This window comes from Moschus berezovskii, chromosome 2 (genome assembly GCF_049115385.1).
Source record: "Moschus berezovskii isolate FMDL1 chromosome 2, NW_MosBer_1.0, whole genome shotgun sequence".
NCBI classification, from domain to species: domain Eukaryota; kingdom Metazoa; phylum Chordata; class Mammalia; order Artiodactyla; family Moschidae; genus Moschus; species Moschus berezovskii.
In genome coordinates, this window is record NC_142461.1 from 112424802 (window position 1) to 112446134 (window position 21333).

General features: G+C 38.4%; 3 protein-coding genes across 13 annotated transcripts in view; 1 reads left to right on the forward strand and 2 right to left on the reverse strand.

Moving 5' to 3' along the window:
• Positions 1-637, reverse strand: part of CFAP210 (cilia and flagella associated protein 210) — a 95452-nt gene extending 94815 nt beyond the window's left edge. Inside the window, exon 1 of the mRNA XM_055398292.2 lies at positions 518-637. The gene's annotated coding sequence lies outside the window, so the exon portion shown is untranslated. The remainder of the gene's footprint in view (positions 1-517) is intronic.
• Positions 610-10103, forward strand: SSB (small RNA binding exonuclease protection factor La). 6 transcript variants are annotated; one of them, XM_088829965.1, is made up of 13 exons: positions 623-743; positions 1431-1667; positions 2813-2887; positions 5712-5815; positions 5903-6077; positions 6710-6817; positions 6903-7003; positions 7791-7862; positions 8192-8234; positions 8609-8749; positions 8984-9170; positions 9295-9426; positions 9724-10103. In XM_088829965.1, exons 3-13 carry the CDS (start codon positions 2822-2824, stop codon positions 9810-9812), a joined length of 1218 nt encoding a protein of 405 aa, XP_088686091.1. In that variant the 5' UTR covers positions 623-743; positions 1431-1667; positions 2813-2821; the 3' UTR covers positions 9813-10103. The 6 variants fall into 6 exon arrangements, with proteins under 6 accessions (XP_088686087.1, XP_088686091.1, XP_088686093.1 ...); XM_088829967.1 differs by having other exon boundaries at positions 2817-2887; XM_088829961.1 differs by lacking the exon at positions 1431-1667 and having other exon boundaries at positions 610-743; positions 2817-2887.
• Positions 9813-20736, reverse strand: METTL5 (methyltransferase 5, N6-adenosine). 6 transcript variants are annotated; one of them, XM_088829984.1, is made up of 7 exons: positions 20270-20735; positions 18473-18587; positions 17936-18117; positions 17100-17182; positions 11360-11411; positions 10330-10397; positions 9813-9915 (listed from the first exon to the last, which is right to left on the reverse strand). In XM_088829984.1, the coding sequence occupies exons 1-7, from the start codon at positions 20376-20378 to the stop codon at positions 9877-9879; spliced, it is 648 nt and encodes a 215-aa protein (XP_088686110.1). In that variant the 5' UTR covers positions 20379-20735; the 3' UTR covers positions 9813-9876. The 6 variants fall into 6 exon arrangements, with proteins under 6 accessions (XP_088686110.1, XP_055254278.1, XP_088686105.1 ...); XM_055398303.2 differs by having other exon boundaries at positions 10330-10379; positions 20270-20733; XM_088829979.1 differs by having other exon boundaries at positions 9813-10397; positions 20270-20733.
• Between the last annotated feature and the right edge of the window lie 597 nt (positions 20737-21333).

The following is a 21333-nucleotide window of genomic DNA, read 5'->3' on the forward strand; positions in this document are numbered from 1 at the left end:
TAGATTAATATATGCTGCTCCTATTATTATATGCCAGGCACAGTTCCCGACAGGAGGGATATGTTGCATCATGTTTTATACTCACGACAGCCATATAAAGTGTAAGATAGTTATCACTGGCCCCATTTTATATATGAAGGATAGAGAGGTTGAGTAACTTTCCCAAAGTCACACAACCTGTAAACTGTAGAGTTGCTATTTGACCGCAGGCAGTCTGATTTCAAGAGTTCCAGCTCCTAAACTCTCTACTGTATTTTTTCCCTCAACTTTAAGATTCCATGAATTTTTCCTTTAAAAAATGAAATCTTTTACATGCCATTTTTAAAAAACGGGTTAACTATTACGGATAATCAAAACAGTTTTTTTTTAAAGTATAGTCAGAAAAAAGTCAACCACTTCATGTGAATGGAGAGCCCAAGGAAGGACTGGAAATACAAATGCTGTCCAGAAATACTTAAAAATAAATATTGATCCTAACACTTCCAAAGCGCTGCTGAACATTGTATCTCAATCTCACCGAAATAAGGTGCAGCACGTCTCAGACCTTGGGAGCTTGCAGCCGAGGCGCATGCTCACAGGGCGGAGCCGGGTCTGGTGCGCCGGAAGCCCCGCCCACTTTGGCCGCAAGGGTTGCCGGGACGGCCCCCATCTTCTTCCGCGCGGTGGGCGAGCCGGCGGCTCAGGGGAGCGCAGACGCTGCTGGAGACCCTGTGGCGCGTCTCTGTGGGGCCAGGAACTGAACGGTGAGCAACTCCAGGTGGCTAAAGAGAAGAAAGTACAAAAGGATCAGTTTTGCGTGGTGCGCGACGGCGCGTACCTTTCACTGCTGCCTCACGCTGGGTGCGCCCGCTCCTCGCCTCCCTCGCGTTCCGGGCGAGCGCCGCGTGGGCCGCAGCCGGAGGTGGCTGGCTGCGCTGGGGGCTGAGGGGCGCGGGCCGCTGCGAGTTGGGGAGCCGATCCTACGTTCTTCGGGGGAGCGAGGAGTTCCTCGCACGTGGCTGGGGCCCGGGCGACCAATTGGTTGCTTGGGCACGGACTGTGGCGGATTATTTGGACGCAGGCTGCCTGCATCCCGCTGCGTCGTACCTTCATCGTTTTGCAGTGTCGCCGAAAGCGAATGTTTCGGTTGCGCTCTATGAGTTTCTGGGGACGTTGACGTGGGTTAAACGCAGAAGGGTTTCTTGGATCATATGAGACAGACTGGGGTCAGGGAATCGGGGCCGCAGGTGTTCTCCTGGCGTCACTCTCTTGGGTTTTAACGGTCATTATTCACTCACATCAGGGCTTCTGAGCGAAATTGAAAAACGTGGGTAATATTTCAGTTGTACATTCTGAGAGTGTATCTCATGAAACGAAGTTCCAGTTTTGAGTAGGCCAAAGAAGTGTTACAGGAACTAAATAGTTCTTTTATTTCACCCTTTTCTTTATAGAAGGCTCTGGAGTACGGTAGGGCTTCCCTGGTGTCTCAGTGGTAAAGAACTCGCCTGCCAGTGCAGGAGACGCTGGTTCGATCCCTGAGTCTGGAAGATCCCCTGGACAAGGAAATAGAAACCCACACTCCAGTATTCTTGCCTGGGAATTTCCGTGGACAGAGGAGCCTGGTAGGCTGCAGTCCATGGGATCGCAAAAGAGTCGGACACGACTAAGCGACTAAACAACAGATCACGGTAATAACTTAGGAATCGTGGTGGAAAAACCATTGCGTAAGATTGACTAAATTTTGGTAGTAAGGTGTTGCACCATAGGAGAGCTTCCAGTGTGCATCCATGTTATTGCATAGTAATTACAAGTTATAAAGGGTTGCCTCCAAGAAGTGTATCCCTAGAGTTAACTAATGGCAGATAGCCTTGATGAATTCTTATAAATATACTTTTATACAGTGTGTTTTGATGGCTTAATGGAGCACTAGAAGCAAATAATATGAAGTCAGGAGACTGTCCTAGCAAACCAACTTCACAGACTTATGATTTTCTTGCAATGTTATTGTGAGGGATGTGAAACAGGAATGTGGCTATAAGGTTAACCAATGTTAGTAGGCATGCGTATGTGCGTGCTCAGTCAGCTTCAGTCATGTCCGACTCTGAGACCCTATGGACAGTAGCCCAGAAAGCTGCTCTGTCCATGGGATTCTCTAGGCAAGAATACTGGAGTGGGTTGCCATGCCCTCCAGGGCTTCTTCCCGACCCAGAGATGGAACCCCTCTCTATGTCTTCTGCATTGGTAGGCGGGTTCTTTACCACTAGCGCTGCCTGAGAAGCCCAAATAGTAGGCATATTCAAGTTTAATGTTTAGTGTTCTCAGGTTCTCAAGTGATCATTTTCATATATTCCTTAATATTAGCATTTATTTATTTAACGCTGTGTAATATTTTTAAAATTTTGTTTCACCCAAAAGTTTTGATAACATAATCTTGTTTTTGGTAACTCAACTGTGGCTGATTTTAAGAAATTCAGCTCACACCAAACAAGACTGAGATCCATGGTATTGACAACTGATATGCTTAAATGCATGGAGTTTTTTCCCTCAGAGTTTTCTGGATCAGCTAAATGAAGATGACCCACTCACTCACTTTGTTTGAGAGGATGGAACGATGATTTACTGAAAGAAGTGAGGATCGTTGATAGTTTTTTGTCACTTATTTCAAAATTTTTCTTTTGTTGAAATTAGAAAATTGAATAGAGAAATTGAACCTGTGAAGTTGTTTTTTATTTAGGAAAATAGCGGGATATTGATAATTAAAACACTCTTTTAAATGTCTTGAGTTCTATGTAAAAGGTAAATAACTTTTATGCCAATTTGGAAAATTTTGCAGATAGCCAGAATGGCTGAAAATGGTGATAATGAAAAAATGGCTGCTCTGGAGGCCAAAATCTGTCATCAAATTGAGGTATGATTCTTATATTATTACAATGTGAAAACAGACTCTGAGAGGAGATTTAGAACCTTAAAACAAAGATAGAGCATTTAATTTTGATATATTGACCTATCGAACATTTTGGTTTGTTTTTGATTCTTGGTGTTAAGGTAGATGTACAGTAGTGTACAGTTTTATATTGGTGGAGCCAGTTTCTAAAACCCAAGGACAAAGACATTTCAAAAGGTAACACTATAGACCAGCGTAACTTTACTTCTTTACTGCTTTTGTTTCCTGGTCTATAAAATGAGGATAGAATTAGTACCCTCATAAGATGATTGTGTGGTTTACAGTAGTTCATAAAATGTTAAACATTTTGGAATAATGCATAGCACATAGAAGGATAATTAAAAATTTCTTTGTGAAGTACCTTCCCTGTTAAATAGCACTTTATTCTTGAAGGTCCTGATAGTTTTTCTACTCAATTAGGTCTTCTCAGTCATCGTAACTTTTAAGTGTCTGTTCTCAAAGTTCTCCTAAACTTTTTTTTTAATTTAGGTATTATAAAAAGTTGCACTTCTCTTATTTTAAATTTCCTGTGTTACAACTTTTTTTTACTAATTTCTTTATAATTGTGAAGAAAAATTATAAATTATTCTATCTTCAGTATTTGGAATAATACAAAAATGTATGTGGAAAAAGTTGATAATGTCTCTTCCACAACCTACCCCTTCTCAAATCTCATGCTCTTGAGGTAGTCGAGGTTAAAAGACTGATGAATACCCTTTCACACATTGGTCAGTACTCACAATAACATAAGTTTTTTGTTTCCCTCCCACCAAAAATAGGATGCATTTTGGGGTAGTCGTTTCATATCATCAATCAGTTCAGTTCAGTTCAGTTGCTCAGTCGTGTCCGACTCTCCGTGACACCATGAATCACAGCACGCCAGGCCTCCCTGTCCATCACCAACTCCCGGAGTTCACTCAAACTCATGTCCACAGAGTCGGTGATGCCATCCAGCCATCTCATTCTCGGTCGTCCCCTTCTCCTCCCGCCCCCAACCTTTCCCAGCATCAGACTCTTTTCCAGTGAGTCAACTCGTCGCATGAGGTGGCCAAAGTATTACAGTTTCAGCTTTAGCATCAGTCCTTCCAATGAACACCCAGGATCGATCTCCCTTAGAATGGGCTGGTTGGATCTCCTTGCAGTACAAGGGACTCTCAAGAGTCTTCTCCAACACCACAGTTCAAAAGCATCAATTCTTCTGCGATCAGCTTTCTGCACAGTCCAACTGTCACATCCATACATGACCATGGGAAAAACCATAGCCTTGACTAGACGGACCTTTGTTGGCAAAGTAATGTCTCTGCTTTTTAATATATTATCAAGGTTGGTCATAACTTTCCTTCCAAGGAGTAAGCGTCTTTTAATTTCATGGCTGCAGTCAGCATCTGCAATGATTTTGGAGCCCAAAAAAATCAAGTCTGACACTGTTTCCACTGTTTCCCCATCTATTTCCCATGAAGTGATGGGACCAGATGACATGATCTTCGTTTTCTGAGTGTTGAGCTTCAAGCCAACCTTTTCACTCTCCTCTTTCACTTTCATCAAGAGGCTTTTGAGTTCCTCTTCACTTTCTGCCATAAGGGTAGTGTCATCTGCATATCTGAGGTTATTGATATTTCTCCCAGCAATCTTGATTCCAGCTTGTGCTTCTTCCAGCCCAGCGTTCCTCATGATGTACTCTGCATATAAGTTAAACAAGCAAGGTGACAGTATACATATCATCAATAATTTATACCATTTACTATTTGATATGTAGGACATTTCCAATTTTTTAACTGTAATAGTTCTGTGAAGAATATCTTTATAAATAAATACTGCTGCTGCTGCTGCTGAGTCACTTCAGTCGTGTCCGACTCTTCGTGACCCCACAGGCGGAAGCCCACCAGGCTCCCCCGTCCCTGGGATTCTCCAGGCAAGAACACTGGAGTGGGTTGCCATTTCTTTCTCCAATGTGTGAAAGTGAAAAGTGAACGTGAAGTCACTCGGTCATGTCTGACTCGTAGCGACCCCATGGACTGCAGCCTACCAGGCTCCTCTGTCCATGGGATTTTCTAGTCAAGAGCACTGGAGTGGCTTGCCATTGCCTTCTGCGATAAATAAATACTACTAAACATGTTTACTGATTTCTGCCTCAAGGGCATGCACGATTTTTCTTAATAACTTTTGATATTTACTGCTGGTTAATATCTCTACCTGCATGACCATTTCAAGCCAATACTAGGTATTCTTGTTTTTAGAATTTTTGGCGAGCTTGTTAGGTGAAAATGTTTTTCGTTACTTTCAAGTTTTGATAAACTTTTGCATCCTCTAAATATTGAACACAGAATAATTTGTAATTTTTCTTCACAATTGTAAAGAAATTAGTAAAGTTGTAACATAGGAAATTTAAAATATCATAGGAAATTTAATAAACTTTCAGATTTTTCTTATTTTAAAAAAATTAAAATTAGAGTAACAAGTTTATTCTAGTTTTTATAACAATCTCTTCTTTCCACACTGAAATGAAGCTTTTCATCTATTAAATCCTTAAATTTGTTTTAAGGCTTTCTGTTATATCTGCTAATTACATTGTTTCAATAGTCATTTTTAGTTTTATATTTTTATTAATTTGTATTATAAGTATTTTATTAAAGTGTATTTAAGGGAAAATGTTTATTGCCAGTTAACTTTTGACACATATTACTACTTTTAAAGACTAGAACTTGGTGATGTAATGGTAATTTTTAAAACTCCACGATTAGAGTCGATATTCTACAGTGCTCTGCAATATATTGTAATTATCTTGCAGTATTATTTTGGAGACTTCAATTTGCCACGGGACAAATTTTTAAAGGAACAGATCAAACTGGATGAAGGCTGGGTACCTTTGGAGATAATGATAAAGTTTAATAGGTAAAAACATTTTTAAGTTATTAGATTTTCTGTTAACAGCAAGGGCTTTTCCTAAATCTTACAATGCTTTTATATGTATTTTTTCAGGTTAAACCGTTTAACGACAGACTTTAATGTAATAGTAGAGGCCCTGAGCAAATCAAAGGCAGAACTCATGGAAATAAGTGAAGATAAAACTAAAATTAGAAGATCTCCAAGCAAACCCCTCCCTGAAGTGACTGATGAGTATAAAAATGATGTAAAAAACAGATCTGTTTATATTGTAAGTGGGCCTTTAATTGTATCTTAAGTTATTTAGAAATAACATAGATTCTCATTGGATAAGAATAAAGACTCAGGAATCATAGCTTCACCACTTGCTGTATATTCCTGGGCAATGTTCTTAACCTTTCTAAGCCTTATCTTCCTACGTGGGGATAATATTTTTTACCTTATAGAACTGTTGTTAGAATTAAATGAAAAAAACCCATACAACATTGGACAAAATCTTTGACATACTGTAAGCACCCAGTGCATATCAGCTGTTATTTATCAGCAGTTAAACTTGATAGCTATTTTCTTTAACATTAATTTTTAAGTAGATTTTTTATACTGCAAAAATTCAGACATACAAAAGTAGATTGAATATATAATGTACCATTATCCAACTTCAACAGTTATTAATGTGATTAATATTGCTTTATCTTTGCTCTACCTGGATTATTTTGAAGTGGATCCCAGATAAACGGGTCACTTCTGTTCTACTGGTCAACAATGGCTTTTGACTAGTTATTAAACATTTAAGAGACAGAAAGATAATATGTATATCCTGGCTTCATTTCAAGACACAGTATATCAGAATTTCTGAGACATTGTTTACTTGAGATGCCATTTGTGTGTTTCTTTTTTTCATAGAAAGGCTTCCCAACTGATGCAGCTCTTGATGACATAAAAGAATGGTTAGAAGATAAAGGTCAAGTACTAAATATTCAGATGAGAAGAACGTTGCACAAAGCATTTAAGGTATACTTGTATGTTGTGACTTTTTCTGGTTGAAAATTAACTGGGATGTAACTTAAACAATTTTTTTTTCTTCCTTTTTTCAAAGGGTTCAATATTTGCTGTATTTGATAGTATTGAATCAGCTAAAAAGTTTGTTGAGACCCCTGGCCAGAAGTACAAAGACACAGACCTGCTAATACTTTTCAAGTAAGTCTGTTTGCTGACTTTTTTTAGGGGAGGGCACTTAGTTATCTAGAATTGAAATGCTGGGGTAAGTAAGACCACTATTTTTAGTATCCTTAGGCATTCTTTGAGAAATACTTGAAGTTCTTTCAGTGGTACTATTAGTCCTTTGACTGTAAGGAAGGGTTTATTAGGACCTTTTCACTGCTAGCAATGAATATAGAAGGTAAGTTTCAGTACTTGTTTTGTATGTGAAACTTATAATTAGGCTTGATGGTAAAATCTGAGCTTTTGGTGTTAGAGAATAGAGCACTGTATAATCATTATCTGTTTGTATTTCTCATTGTCTATATGCCCGTGTTTTCATACAGTACAGAGGATTAATAAATAGAGATTTGAATCACATTCTTGTGTATCTCCCTTTGTGTCTAAAAACTAGCACAGACTGGACATTTTCATGATAAAGTGAATTGCAGGCCCATAATCTCCTACTTCTGCATTGTACAGTCTTCTAAATACTAAGTACTTAAAATAAACCTGACGGACCTAGAGATGCATAGTGATAAATCATGCTATCAGTGTTATACTGAAAGTCATTGAATTAGGTACTTTAAAAGGGTGAATTTTATGGCATGTGAATTATTTCTTAGTAAAGCTGTTATTTTAAAAATAAGAGTAACTTCCTTAGTGTATTTTGAATTTATAGGTAATTATGTTGATAGAAAATGTAACATTTATTCTTACGTGATTTCTTAAATCATTCAATTTAACTTTTTCTTTGAAAGTTCTCATGAATATTTTGTGTCCTTAGGGAAGATTACTTCACAAAAAAAAATGAAGAAAGAAAGCAAAATAAAATGGAAGCTAAATTACGAGCTAAACAGTAAGTATGTTGAGCTAATGACATTTTAGTTCCTTAAAGCTTTGACAAAGGTAAAGTTATTGGTTCTGGTATGTGAAGCTGAGGATGAGCTCTGAAATATGAGTAGCAGTAGACCTTTCTTCTGCTAATGAAATATTGAGGTCCTAAGCTGCCTTGATAAACCTAGGGCCACGTTTTATTGTACTCTAGCATCAGACAGTCAGAAAACCCAAGGACTGGCTTTCGTTACTAAGTAGTTTAGTAATCATGATTAAGATTAACTTTATCAGGGTTTAATTTTCTTATGCATAAAGTAGATGGAAATGTTCTCATGATATTTTTATTTGTAGAGAGCAAGAAGAAAAACAAAAGCTAGCAGAAAATGCTGAAATGGTAAGTATATATTACTAGTCTCTTAAGAAATCTGTAATTCAAAGTTAGAATAAAAAGCTCTGGGGACTTTTTAAAGAAAATATGTAAGCAGGTCTGCAGTTGTCAATACACTGAAGTACTCGCCAAATATTGCCTAAAATTACTACTTATCCAGAGCAGTTAAGATTTATATAATAACTAATGATTACTTTTAAGTTAAAATCAGAAGCCATGTAGAACAAAGGATGATAAAGGAAAACATACCAACTACTTAAACTACTTCAAAGCAGCATTTTAGCTTCTAGTTATTCCTTATATATGTAGTGAGTAGTACATGCCATTTTTGGTTTGTGGTTGCTTTTAAAAACTTTATATTGCCTTGTATATTTTTACAGAAATCTCTAGAAGAAAAGATTGGCTGCTTGCTGAAATTTTCAGGAGACTTAGATGATCAGACATGTAGAGAAGATTTGCACACCCTTTTCTCAAATCATGGTGAAATAAAATGGATACACTTTGTCAGAGGAGCCAAAGAGGTTTGGAAATATTCATATGCTTTTTACCAGTCAATTAAAAAACCTATAGAAACTTTTATCTTAAGATGACATTAAAGAAGAAAGCAATTGTTTTATTACTGTTGTAACTGGACATGATTTTTGAGATTGTGCTGTGAATAACTATTGGAAATTAGTGACTGCAAGTTTTATTTCCTTCCTGATGTCCGATGTTCAGTAGAATTCCCTGGCTTTTATTTTCTGTCTTTGGTGTAGGGAATAATTCTATTTAAAGAAAAAGCTAAGGAAGCACTGGATAAAGCAAAAGAGGCCAGTAATGGTAACCTACAACTAAGGAACAAAGAAGTCACCTGGGAAGTACTAGAAGGGGATGTGGAAAAAGAAGCACTAAAAAAAATAATAGAAGATCAACAAGAGTCTCTAAACAAATGGAAGTCAAAAGGTCATTAGTTCTGATTTTCTTTTACAATTTAACTCATTTACTTGGGTAAAAATTTATAATTGGTGTTAAAAGACATTGACAAGAGATTTAAAAGATTGATGATTTCTTAATTATGTCTCTACAGGTCGCAGATTTAAAGGAAAAGGAAAGGGAAATAAAGCTGCCCAGGCTGGGTCTGCTAAAGGAAAAGTACAGTTTCAGGGCAAGAAAACTAAATTTGATAGTGATGATGAACGTGATGAAAATGGTGCATCTGGTAAGTTTTACTAAGTGCTTTGGTACTTTGATGAAAAATTATTTGGGTGAGAACAGCAGTGTGGTTTTGTGTAAGTGATATTCTCAGATTGTGATTGACCCTGGTTATGGTGGTGTTACATGTGGAAAATAAAAATATTTGGAAGCTAAATTTAGAGAGCAGGTCTGTACTAAAGGAAACGCCTTTCCTCATTAGTGTAGGGAAGTTACTGCTAATCTCTATAAACAAAATTATTTTTGATAATTAGGCTCAAGAGTAATGCTTTCAGTGCCCTTAATGAAAGTTTTTATTGTATAGGAACAGTAAAAAGAGCAAGAGAAGAAACAGACAAAGAAGAACCTCCATCAAAACAACAGAAAACAGAAAATGGTGCCGGAGACCAGTAGTTTAATAAAGCAATTTTTTATTCATTTTAATTAGATTTTAAGCTGCTTTTGTCTTTGGAGGCTGTTAAAAAGAAAACCGAATTAGATCCACTTCGATGTCTACCTGTAAGAAAGGAAGATTTTTTTGTTGTTGAACTTGTCTTTTGTTATCGAAATAAGTTTTTTAATGTGCAGTTCTGTTTGTGTTCTTTCGGATTATTCAAATATCAAAAGAAACATTCTTCTATTAAGTTGCCTTTGTAATATGAGAATGTATTAGTACGAAGTAATAAAATGTATACTGCATAAAAATAAACTTAGTTTTATTGTTTTTTATTTTTGTGCCCAAAGTATTGGAGAAAGAATTCATGTTAAACCAGCATATTGGCTGTTGTGATTATAGGCCCATTCTGTATTTAAATATTTATCTTCTAGGCTGGCTTTCTGTACTCAAGCAACTTGATAACATTAGAAATAATTTACTTATTGTGAAATTTTTCAGTACTGAATGTGGATAAACCAGAATCAAGAGACTTACTGATTTTTTTTTATGAAACTTGTATGATGCTGGCAGGTCGTAGCGCAGCTCTATAAAACAAAAGCCACCTAAAAGGATGAAAATTGTACTTCCAAACATTTACCACCCTTGACTTAAATATGGTAGTACCTTCCTATTTGTAATTTCCTAAATATAGCTACCAATTTCGTAAAAACCATGATTATCTTAAAAATTTCTGGTTTGGATTTTAGTAACGGTCGTATGTAGCTAATTATCTTCCTACTACGCGCTCTCTCTAAATCACAGCTCTCAAATTTTAATGTGCAAACAGATCACCTTCAGATCAAATCCTGTTCAAATGCAGATTGTAATTCAGTATGTCCGGGTGGAGCCTGAATCCTGCAAGTCTGACAAGCTCCCAAGGGCTGTCAATGCTGATGGTCCATACTTGACAAGGACCACACTTGGAGCAGCAAGGCTCTGGAATTATATCTTAAAGTAAGGAATGACAGTACTGAATAGGAATACAGACTTGTACACATTACTAATTATTATGAAGGTGACAGTTCTAGTTATGTTGTTAAATCCAGTCCAAAAAAAAAATTCCCCCTTATTGTATACTCTTATTTCAGACTTTTCAGAATTACTTGGGTTATAGTCAGCTTCTAGTTACATGCTTTTCCCATTTTGATGTCTGTGAGTATTGTTATGCAATTTACTAATAAAAATGTATCAAACATGATTTACATAGTGTGGATGATTATATTGTGTCCCTCTCTAAAAGAAAAAGCTTCATGTTATTTGACTCCAGGAACAATTAGAAAAGTGAAATAGAAAAGTAATCCAAGCATAGTCTGGTGGTATGTTTCAGGAATGGATTTCAAACGAAGACCTGACAAATTCTTAAGCCGAAGCTCTTAGATCACTTAAAAGTTCTCAGTAAAATGCATAAATTGGGATTATCTTGAGCAAACACTGATACCCTCCCTTACTCCATTTCCAACCCATTACCAAACATAGATAATTACGGTTGAGATTTGTTTTGTGAGAAACTTAAAAATTGTCTTACCTGCAATAATATCTATCTTGACCTTCCACTCTGCAGCTTTCTTTTGAATATGCTGAACATAAACATGTTAATGTGAGTTGGTCTTAAAACAGTTTTCAAAAAATTGCTTTTTACTAATACTTGATTGTAAGTTTTCAAGCTTTTAAAATTTCATTAGAATTTTAGACCTTTAAAATTTTTTTCATGAAAAGACAGCCTACAGAATGGGAGAAAATAATAGCAAATGAAGCAACTGATAAAGGATTAATCTCCAAAATATACAAGCAGCTCCTGCAGCTCAATTCCAGAAAAATAAATGACCCAATCAAAAAATGGGCCAAAGAACTAAACAGACATTTCTCCAAAGAAGACATACAGATGGCTAACAAACACATGAAAAAATGCTCAACATCCCTCATAATCAGAGAGATGCAAATCAAAACCACAATGAGATACCATTTCACACCAGTCAGAATGGCTGCTATCCAAAAGTCTACATGCAATAAATGCTGGAGAGGATGTGGAGAGAAAGGAACCCTCTTACACTGTTGGTGGGAAAGCAAACTAGTACAGCCACTATGGAGAACAGTGGAAATTCCTCAAAAAACTGGAAATAGAACTGCCATATGATCCAGCAATTGCACTCCTGGGCATACACACCGAGGAAACCAGAATTGAAAGAGACACATGTACTCCAATGTTCACTGCAGCACTGTTTATAATAGCCAGGACATGGAAGCAACCTAGATGTCCATCTGCAGATGAATGGATAAGAAAGCTTTGGTACATATACACAATGGAGTATTATTCAGCCATTAAAAAGAATACATTTGAATCAGTTCTAATGAGGTGGATGAAACTGGAGCCTATTATACAGAGTGAAGTAAGCCAGAAAGAAAAACACCAATACAGCATACTAACACATATATATGGAATTTAGAAAGATGCAAATGATAACCCTGTATACGAGACAGCAAAAGAGACACAGATGTATAGATCAGTCTTTGGGACTCTGTGGGAGAGGGTGAGGGTGGGATGATTTGGGAGAATGGCATTGAAACACGTATGTTGTCATATGTGAAATGAATCACTAGTTTAGGGTCAATACATGTTATAGGATGCTCGGGGCTGGCATGCGGTGATGACCCAGAGGGAGGATAAAGGGAGGAGGGAGGTGGGAGGGAGGTTCAGGAGGGGGAGCTTATGTAAACCCGGGGCGAATTCATGTCAATGTATGGCAAAACCAACCAATATAATATTGTAAAATAATTTGCCTCCAATAAAAAATTAATTAAAAAATAAAAAAAAAATTTTTTCAACTGGATGGATAATATTTTAGTAAGAAACCAAGCCATTTAATAATCTGAACGAAACTATATTCAAGTAATAAAGCTGTTATTTCAGAAGTTCTTCGATGTGCATAAAAATATTAAAGATAAATACACAGCTCCCCCAGAAACCAGTAGAGATCTGTGTCCATGGGCAATTCAGTGGCAGTATGGTATAAAGGTTAAGGACATAGTTTCTGGAATCAGATACCCTGCATTTGAACTAAAGCTCTGTTGACACCCTGCATTTGAACTAAAGCTCTGTTAGCTATGTAACCCTGAGCAAATTATGCTTTCTGTGCCTCAGTTCCCTCATCTGTTAAATGAAGATAGTAATGGTATCTCATCAGATTGTTGTAGACTGTGAAAAGTGCTTTGAACTGTGGTGGCTTACAAAACAAGTACTAAATGCTGGATTTAGCTATTTAAATTTCCCTAAATTTGAGGTTCACATATTTAAGTATGAGCCAAGAACTTAAGTTCTCATAATGCCTAATGAAAGAATATAAGGCAACAACTTTAAGAGTCGTCTAGCTTATTGGAGTCCCTGTGATGATATATAAGCTTCTGTCTGAGCCTGCAAAGAACAAATACTTGGGTGCCAGTAGAAGTTTCCAGTAAATTGTACAAGTCTGCCAGGACATGCTTTCTATCAAATTTTCTACAAAAAGTTGTATCAAATGCACCTATATTATGAATAGAGGGTCAAGTACTTAAAATACAAATAGGGGGCCAAGTACTTAAAAAAGACAAGGGTCTATAGTTAAGGGGTCTTCCTGAAATAAGCTTCAATGATAATGTTACTAGTTACAATAGAATACTTAAGCAAAATTATCACAAGGCTTATAGCAGATACATCTACAGCATAATCTAAGGACTGTTTAATATCATTCATCATCACACCTCCTTCATAATATGCACAACATACACCAGATTAATTTCTCAAACTATTTAGTTACTCTGCTAATGGAAATACTGCATTGCCAAAATGTAAAACTGTATTTAAGTAAATATTTGCTTCAGTACAGTTCAGTCACTCAGTCACGTCCAACTCTTCGCAACCTGATGAACTGCAGCACGCCAGGCTTCCCAGTCCATCACCAACTCCCAGAGAGATTTGCTTCAAGTTCTATTGAAGCCGGCCAAGACAATGCTGATACTGCTGCCTCCTGGTGGTGGAACATGGCAATACCAAACAATGAAGACGCATTTCCCTGGTAATGTGACTATAGGAATTTATTCAAGTTATTAGACTTTGCTGCTTAATTGCACTCTTTATGGGCATATTTCACTTGGTTTTCATGAACTATGTATGAATAATATAAGACCTATGCCAGGATGTGCAGAAGAATCCACAGCAGGCCTGACTGCTTATCCTTGGAAAGGTCTACATATTAGTCTGGCCTTGGGCTGGAGTATGGGAACTTAGATTTTTGAGGGTTTTCACTCCCCATTCCTTAATAACAGTGGCTTACTGTACTTAAACTGTTTATGCTGAATACCAATTTTGCTTCTGGGAGTCTGGAATATGGGTATGTGCCAGGCAAGGGGGTGCCTATGTGATCGGTCCCCAGTAAAAACCCTTGGCACCATGTCTCCAGTGACCTTCCTGGTTAACATTTCACGTGCCTTGTCACAAAAATTCTTTGCTGGAAAAATTAAGTGCATCCCATATGATTCTACTGCGAGAGAACTCTGGAAGCTTGCACCTGGTTTCTCCTGGACTGTGACCTATACACCTTTCCTTTTTGCTGATTTTGCTCTGTAACTTTTAGCTGTAATAAATCAGAGTCATGAGTATGACTATATACTATATGCTCAGTCCTGTTAGACTTCCCTGTGAATCATCAAACCTGAGGATGGTCTTGGGGACCTCCTCAATACAGGCTTTTTAGATATCAATAATTACTGGTGTTTGGTCTCACTTACTGAATGGGGATTTATTTACCAATAAAGTTATATTGTACTTTGCCAACAAAGGCCCGTCTAGTCAAGGCTATGGTTTTTCCAGTGGTCATGTATGGACGTAAGAGTTGGACTGTGAAGAAAGCTGATCGCCGAAGAATTGATGCTTTTGAACTGTGGTGCTGGAGAAGTCTCTTGGAGTCCCTTGGACTGCAAGGAGATCCAACCAGTCCATTCTAAAGGAGATCAGTCCTGGGTGTTCATTGGAAGGACTGATGCTAAAGCTGAAATTCCAATACTTTGGCCACCTCATGCGAAGAGTTGACTCACTGGAAAAGACTCTGATGCTAGGAGGGATTGGGGGCAGGAGGAGAAGGGGATGACAGAGAATGAGATGGCTGGATGGCATCACCGACTTGATGGACATGAGTTTGAGTGAACTCTGGGAGCTGGTGATGGACAGGGAGGCCTGGCATGCTGTGATTCATGGGGTCACAAAGAGTCGGACACAACTGAGTAACTGAACTGAACTGAAAGTTATATTGTGTTCTGCTGCTTACCTACATGTATCACTACTAATTGTTTAGCAGTATTCAGGAGTACCTTAGAGATACTACAGGCTTAGTAACAGACCAAAATAATAAAGTGAGTATCACAAGAGTAAGTAACCTGAATAATTTTTGTTTCCCATGCATATAAAAGTTCTGTTTCCACTATATTGTAGTCTTTTAAGTGTGCAATGGCATCATGTCTTTAAAAAATACTTTTTGGGGGGCTGGAACTCACAGCATCTGGGACCTTAGTTACCCAACCATGGATCAAACCATGCCCCCTGATGTGGAAGCACAGATTCTTAAACACTGGACCACCAGGGAAGTCCCCCAAAAGTATATATTTTAACTAAAAACTGCTTTATTGCTAAACAATGCCAAAAACTATAACAGTAATATCAAAGAGCACCAACACCCAACAAATACAATAAAAAAGTTTGAAATATGGCAAGAATTACCAAAATGAGACAGAGACAAAAAGTGAGTAAATGCTGTTGGGAAAATGGTGCTGACAGACTTGCTTGATGCAAGGTTTTCACAAATCTTAACAAACCTACAAAAATGCATTATATTTACAGTTCTATCCTATGCTATGCTTAGTGGCTCAATCGCGTCTGACTCTCTGCGACCCCATGGACTGTAGGCCACCAAGCTCCTCTGTCCATGGAGATTCTCCAGGCAAGAATACTGGGGAGGGTTGTGATGCCCTCCTCCAGGGGATTTTCCCAACCTAGGGATCGAACCCAGGTCTCCCACATTGCAGGTGGATACCATCTGAGACATCAGGGGAAGCCCCACACAATAAAGGGCAGGAATTCTATATATATTTTTAGCTATGTAATTTTGTGTATTTTAAAGGTTATTAGATTACCATATAGTCATAATTTATTTCCAACTGAATTCCAGTACACTGTATTTATACAAATATTTTTCCTACAAAGTCTTAAAATCTCTTAATACATATATCACTTAAAAATAACCGCTAACATAGCAATTGCCATACACTATTCTAAGTGTTTTGTAAACATTAACTCATTTAATCCTCACATTAACCCTACAAAGTATAAAGTACTCTTAGTTCCTTATGCTATAAGAGTATAGGTAAGTCAGAGTAAGTGATGAAAGTGAACTCGAATGAACTCAAAATGAACCTTGACCAAGAGAAGACAGCTGTGAAGCAGCAGATTTGAACCTAGGTAGTCTGGCTCTACAGTCTGTTCTTGATCACTATGTTAAACTAACACTAAAATAATGTGCCACCCCACCCCCAATTTTCTAGAATATGTCTTATGCACCTTCATGTGTCATGTGCTGACAACAAAAAATAATGGAAGAAATGGGTTCTGAACTCAGATTAGTTTAGCTTCTCAGGCTCAGTGTTCTTAAAAACCAGGCTGTCCTTGCCTCTCTTAAGTACACTAGGCCTTACAGAGACACTGGGATTACAGGCATCAACCAGGACTTACCCAAGCAAACCAGGACATACTGTAACCACAGTTACACCATACTTCTCTATTCCTGAATTATATAATCTCTTTCCCATTAACAATTCCTGCCTGGACAATCTTTGACAAATAAAGCTACTCATAAATGCTAGTTGCTGCTGCTGCTACTGCTAAGTCGCTTCAGTCGTGTCTGACTCTGTGCGACCCCATAGACGAAAGCCCACCAGGCTCTCCTGTCTCTGGGATTCTCCAGGCAAGAACACTGGAGTGGGTTGCCATTTCCTGTTCCAGTGCATGAAAGTGAAAAGTGAAAGTGAAGTCGCTCAGTCGTGTCTGACTCTTTAGTGACCCCATGGACTGCAGCCCACCAGGCTTCTTGTTAGTTAAGGAGAAAATTTAGTTTCTAAGTACCAGATGTTTAAAAATTTCAGGAGAATTAGATACCTTGGTACTTAGTACTGAGAGTAAATCCTTCAAACACTGTCATTAATTTAAAAATAAATGACAGAATATTTTGATGATTTGAACTTACTTCTCTAGTTGAGGATTTGTGTAAAGAATATACTGCTGTTCTTGCCATTTCCAAAGCAGTCTTCAGAAATACCATATCTGTCCCTGTTAAAAGTAGAAAAAACTGTTATCAAAATAGAAGATTAAAGGAATACTGGGGATTTGGAAACTTTTTTTTTTCAAACTCCAAAATAGCTGTTTCAAATTCTTTCTGTAACAAGACAGGGTACAAATATCTAAGATGTCTAAATATCTTTTAAGGTTGATGGAATAAAATCAGAATTATACTGCCTCATTTAAATGAGGCTAAAGTAAAATTTTTAATATACTCCAAATTAACTTTCAAAGAGGGCAGAAGAGAAGAGGTAAAGTAGTAATCAGAATGGTGGGGGCAGGTGGAGGGAGGGCTTTTTAAACTATGCATGTCTTTTCCTCCTGTTACTCACTCCCTACCCTCCTTGCCCACAAAACAGATAAAATAAATAGCCACAGTAAGTCATTGTAACTGAAATCTTTGAATGTTGAGACATTAAAAAGAGGTTTTAAAAGTATAAAACACTTTATAGGAAATCTTTAAAAGAGTTAGGTAAATCATTCTAGAAATCAGATGAAGAATAAATAATAAGTGAACAAATTTGTTCACTTAGCACAAATTTATGAAAACAAAGATTGAAAAATTCAATTCTCTAGTCATGCATTAAACAAACTGAGATTGAAATTGTAATAATTATACAGGTAAGAGAGTGGTTTATTTAATGAACAGTGATAAAGTCACTTAACCAAACAATCCAATGAGAAAATGGTTTTAAAACTTACTTTTTTACAAAGATACCAGCACAGCTGATTCTTATCACTAACCTTTATTATTTTTGGTCCCAAAGGGAGGATTCATAATTACTGTATCAAATGATTTGGACATTCTGTTAGATAATGAGCTTACATCACATTGAATCATGTCTACATTTGTTAACTCAAACTCTTCTACATTCCTATTAAATATTTCCAATGCATCTTCATCTATGTCAAATCCAACACACAACCTAAAAATATAAAACAGAAAGTAAATACTTATAGCTCCTAAATCAAAACAACAAAACCAAAACCATGGACCGTTTTAACCCAACTGGCCAAGTGACAGTGAGTGATGCCTTTCAACAGCATGATTTACCAAACTGTCAAGGGTCGGAAACTCAGGTTCATATAAAATATAGGCTTCTAATTGCTGCTGTTCCCGTCTTTTTTTTTTTAAGTTTGCTTTGATGTTCTGCCCATGTACTCAGTACTGGATTCTTGCTCCTCTCATCACATACTGTAGAGTCTCATAAATTAAGTTGATTTTCTTTACTCTTGTTAAAACTACCCCATACTAAGATAGAAATATAGTGGATCACATACCCTGCTCCTAGCATTGCAGTTCCAATGCTAAGCACTCCAGAGCCACATCCTAGATCTGCAACCACTTTATTTTCAATGTCATCATATGTATTATGGATTGTATAGAGCATACATGCTGAAAGATCAAAAAATATATTAAGGAGTAAGTAGGCAAGTGGATGACCAAAATCCAATTTGTGCAAATGACCCTTTGTAAAACAATTTCTCTTCTTGCATTATTAAGTTCTCCCCAAAATTCCTGTTCCAGGTTTAAAAATAATGTATAATTAAATTTTCTTTACACAAATCCTCAACTGGAGAAGAAAGTTCAAGTCATAATAATATTCTGTGTTATTAAGCTAGAACAGGAAAAGAAAAGACCTACATCCACAATATAGCCTTTAGACACAAATATTCACACACATATAGTTATGATCTACAGAAACAATATCTACTAATGAAACCTGATAAGAGAACTACTGAGGAGCAGAACAGAGGCTGTTGAGATGGGAAAGGGATCTTTTAAATACACGAAGGTGGGGAATATATGGAGGTTAAGCCTGAATAATATCCACTGATACCTCCCTGCCTATCTCTGAACCTACCAAAGGTTGCTGGCCATCACTGATGCCCCAGGATCCAGAGGTTTTATCAAAACACACAATAACAGGGATGTCTCAGACTGTGCTGTTGATTACTGCTGCAGGTGTTAATGTCTTTGGAGATACTATCTCAAAGAACTAGCACAACTATGTGTATGTTACACAGTGGGTTTGAAACAACTGATTGTTATTTGGGGGAAAAGAAAACGATTCCACTACAGACAGAAAACATTAAAGAAATCCTTATCTACACTGGGAAAACTGGTCTTACCCCAGACACAATTTTGTGCAACTTTTGATTGGAATTACGACACTATGTCCGAGTAAAGTGCGGGTACACACGTTTTTTCCCTTTCTTTAGCAGCTTAGAGACAGAACTATGTTGAAGTTAAGGGGATTCCTCCCTGCTGGTGTTCCCAACAACTTAATTTTCCAAAGACTCTCTCAATGACTTTGGTAATATGTTTATTAAATATAATGTTTTTTCCTGTGTTCTTTTACTTCCAGTACCAATCCTTATTAAGCAACACTGCTGATTCTCAGATCATTTGTTAAAACTGAAATGCATCCTCATTTTTAATATTGCACCTATTCTGAATTTGTTAAAACTCAAGTCTTTTGGGAGAAGGCAATGGCACCCCACCCCAGTACTCTTGCCTAGAATATCCCATGGATGGAGGAGCCTAGTGGGCTGCCGTCTACGGGGTCAAACAAAGTTGGACACGACTGAAGTGACTTAGCAGCAGCAGCAAGTCGTTCTACTACCAACTTTAGTATTCATTTCTAGAGCAGAGTATAGGGCATAGGAATCCTTGCACTGGCAAGTTCGTTGCACTAGGAAATTGATCCTAATTTAAGCAAATATTTACTGAGCTCCTAAGCAGTATAAGGAACTCTAGACACTGGGAATTGTGTGAACAAAAACAGCACATTTTTGCCTTCAGGGAGTTAATTGTGTAATGAAATTAATAAACACATTAAAAAGATGTCTAACTATTAACGGGTATGCAGAAAACCAAACACTAAAACGATAGTGTGTCCTGTGTGTGGGATGTTTTCAGCTGCAGTGTCAAGAAGTCCTCTCCATGCAACGTGAAATCTTTGAGCGAAATTTCTCTAGACATTCTTGTATCCAAACAACTGTCTTATTTTCGTTATAAAAAAGAGAAGACAGGACTAACCCGCAAAACAAGGGAGTGATCAGCAGCCGCCCTACCTGCAATGTGCGGCCTGGTTGGATACTGTTCTAGAAGGAGCTTAGGCTTTTCGAATCCATCCACTTGTTGCAGGCGACTCTCTAGTTCCTTAAGCCTTAATTTCTTCATTTTTAAAAAAAGCGTGCGCAGGGTTTAAAGGCGCTGGATCTGTGGAGAAACCTACTTCACCTGCATCTCCCCACCAACTCCTATTCCCCGGATCTTTTTCAGCACCGCTGGCTGAGAGCCAAGCTGAGGACACCCAGCCCAGGCGGTTCCCGCTCTTCTCCTAGCGCCAGCGGCGGGTGGAGTCCGCGGCCTGGCTTCAACCCGCCTACAAGGTATCCCCCACGGTTACTCGACTGGAGTCGCAGAGGGATCCGCACGCCGCGTTCCCGCACTTGCAGAAGCGGCTGCAGCTTCTGCCCGGGCCGGAAGGGCCGCCACGCACGCGCACGCGCGTCCGCCCCGCGGCGGCCCCAAGCCGAGCTGCAACAGCGGCCTCGCGCACGGGTTCCGCCTACCCCGAGCGCCGCGGCCGCCGCCAACGCGGGGGAGGCCGCGCCACGAGGAGTGCCCGCCCTCCTCGCAGCCTAGGGGCCCGCCCCAGCCGTCCCTCGAGTGGCCATTACCCTGCAGTTCTTCCTTGAGTACCGTCAGGCCCTTAAAGGGGGAGAGGAGAAAGAGGATGAAGGTGATGGTGAAAATCTCTCACTCTGTTTTAGCGCCCACGGTGGCCCTTTCTGCGGCCTGTGTCTCCAAGCCCCGCCAGCAGCAACCTCCACTCACCTTTCCTTTCTTTGCCCGTCTCTTGTCCTACTTTGTTTCCCTCTTTTTAGGTCACCTGTGTCACTTACTTCAGCTCTCACGGGGTGGTGATGTCAGAGAAGCCCAAACAAGAGAGGATTTAGATTAAGGAATGGGAAGTGGTGTCAACTGCTGCAAAGAAATTAAGCTTTCATGGGGCAGGAGCAGAAGCCAGCTTGTAGTGGATTAGGGACTAAAGTTAAGGAAGTAGGAAGGATAAATAGGAACAGTTTTTAAGAAAAGTGGCTGCAAGAAGAGTGAGAATGGTTGATGTTTA

Coding starts and splice junctions, on each gene's coding strand:
- SSB (XM_088829961.1), top strand. CDS start 2,822: ATGGCTGAAAATGGTGATAATGAAAAAATGGCTGCTCTGGAGGCCAAA. Junction 2,888..5,711: donor AAATCTGTCATCAAATTGAG/GTATGATTCTTA, acceptor ATTATCTTGCAG/TATTATTTTGGAGACTTCAA. Junction 9,171..9,294: donor AAACAAATGGAAGTCAAAAG/GTCATTAGTTCT, acceptor ATGTCTCTACAG/GTCGCAGATTTAAAGGAAAA.
- METTL5 (XM_088829979.1), bottom strand. CDS start 20,378: ATGAAGAAATTAAGGCTTAAGGAACTAGAGAGTCGCCTGCAACAAGTG. Junction 17,183..17,935: donor TGGGACCAAAAATAATAAAG/GTTAGTGATAAG, acceptor TACTTTTAACAG/GGACAGATATGGTATTTCTG. Junction 11,412..17,099: donor ACAAATCCTCAACTAGAGAA/GTAAGTTCAAAT, acceptor GTTTATGTTCAG/CATATTCAAAAGAAAGCTGC.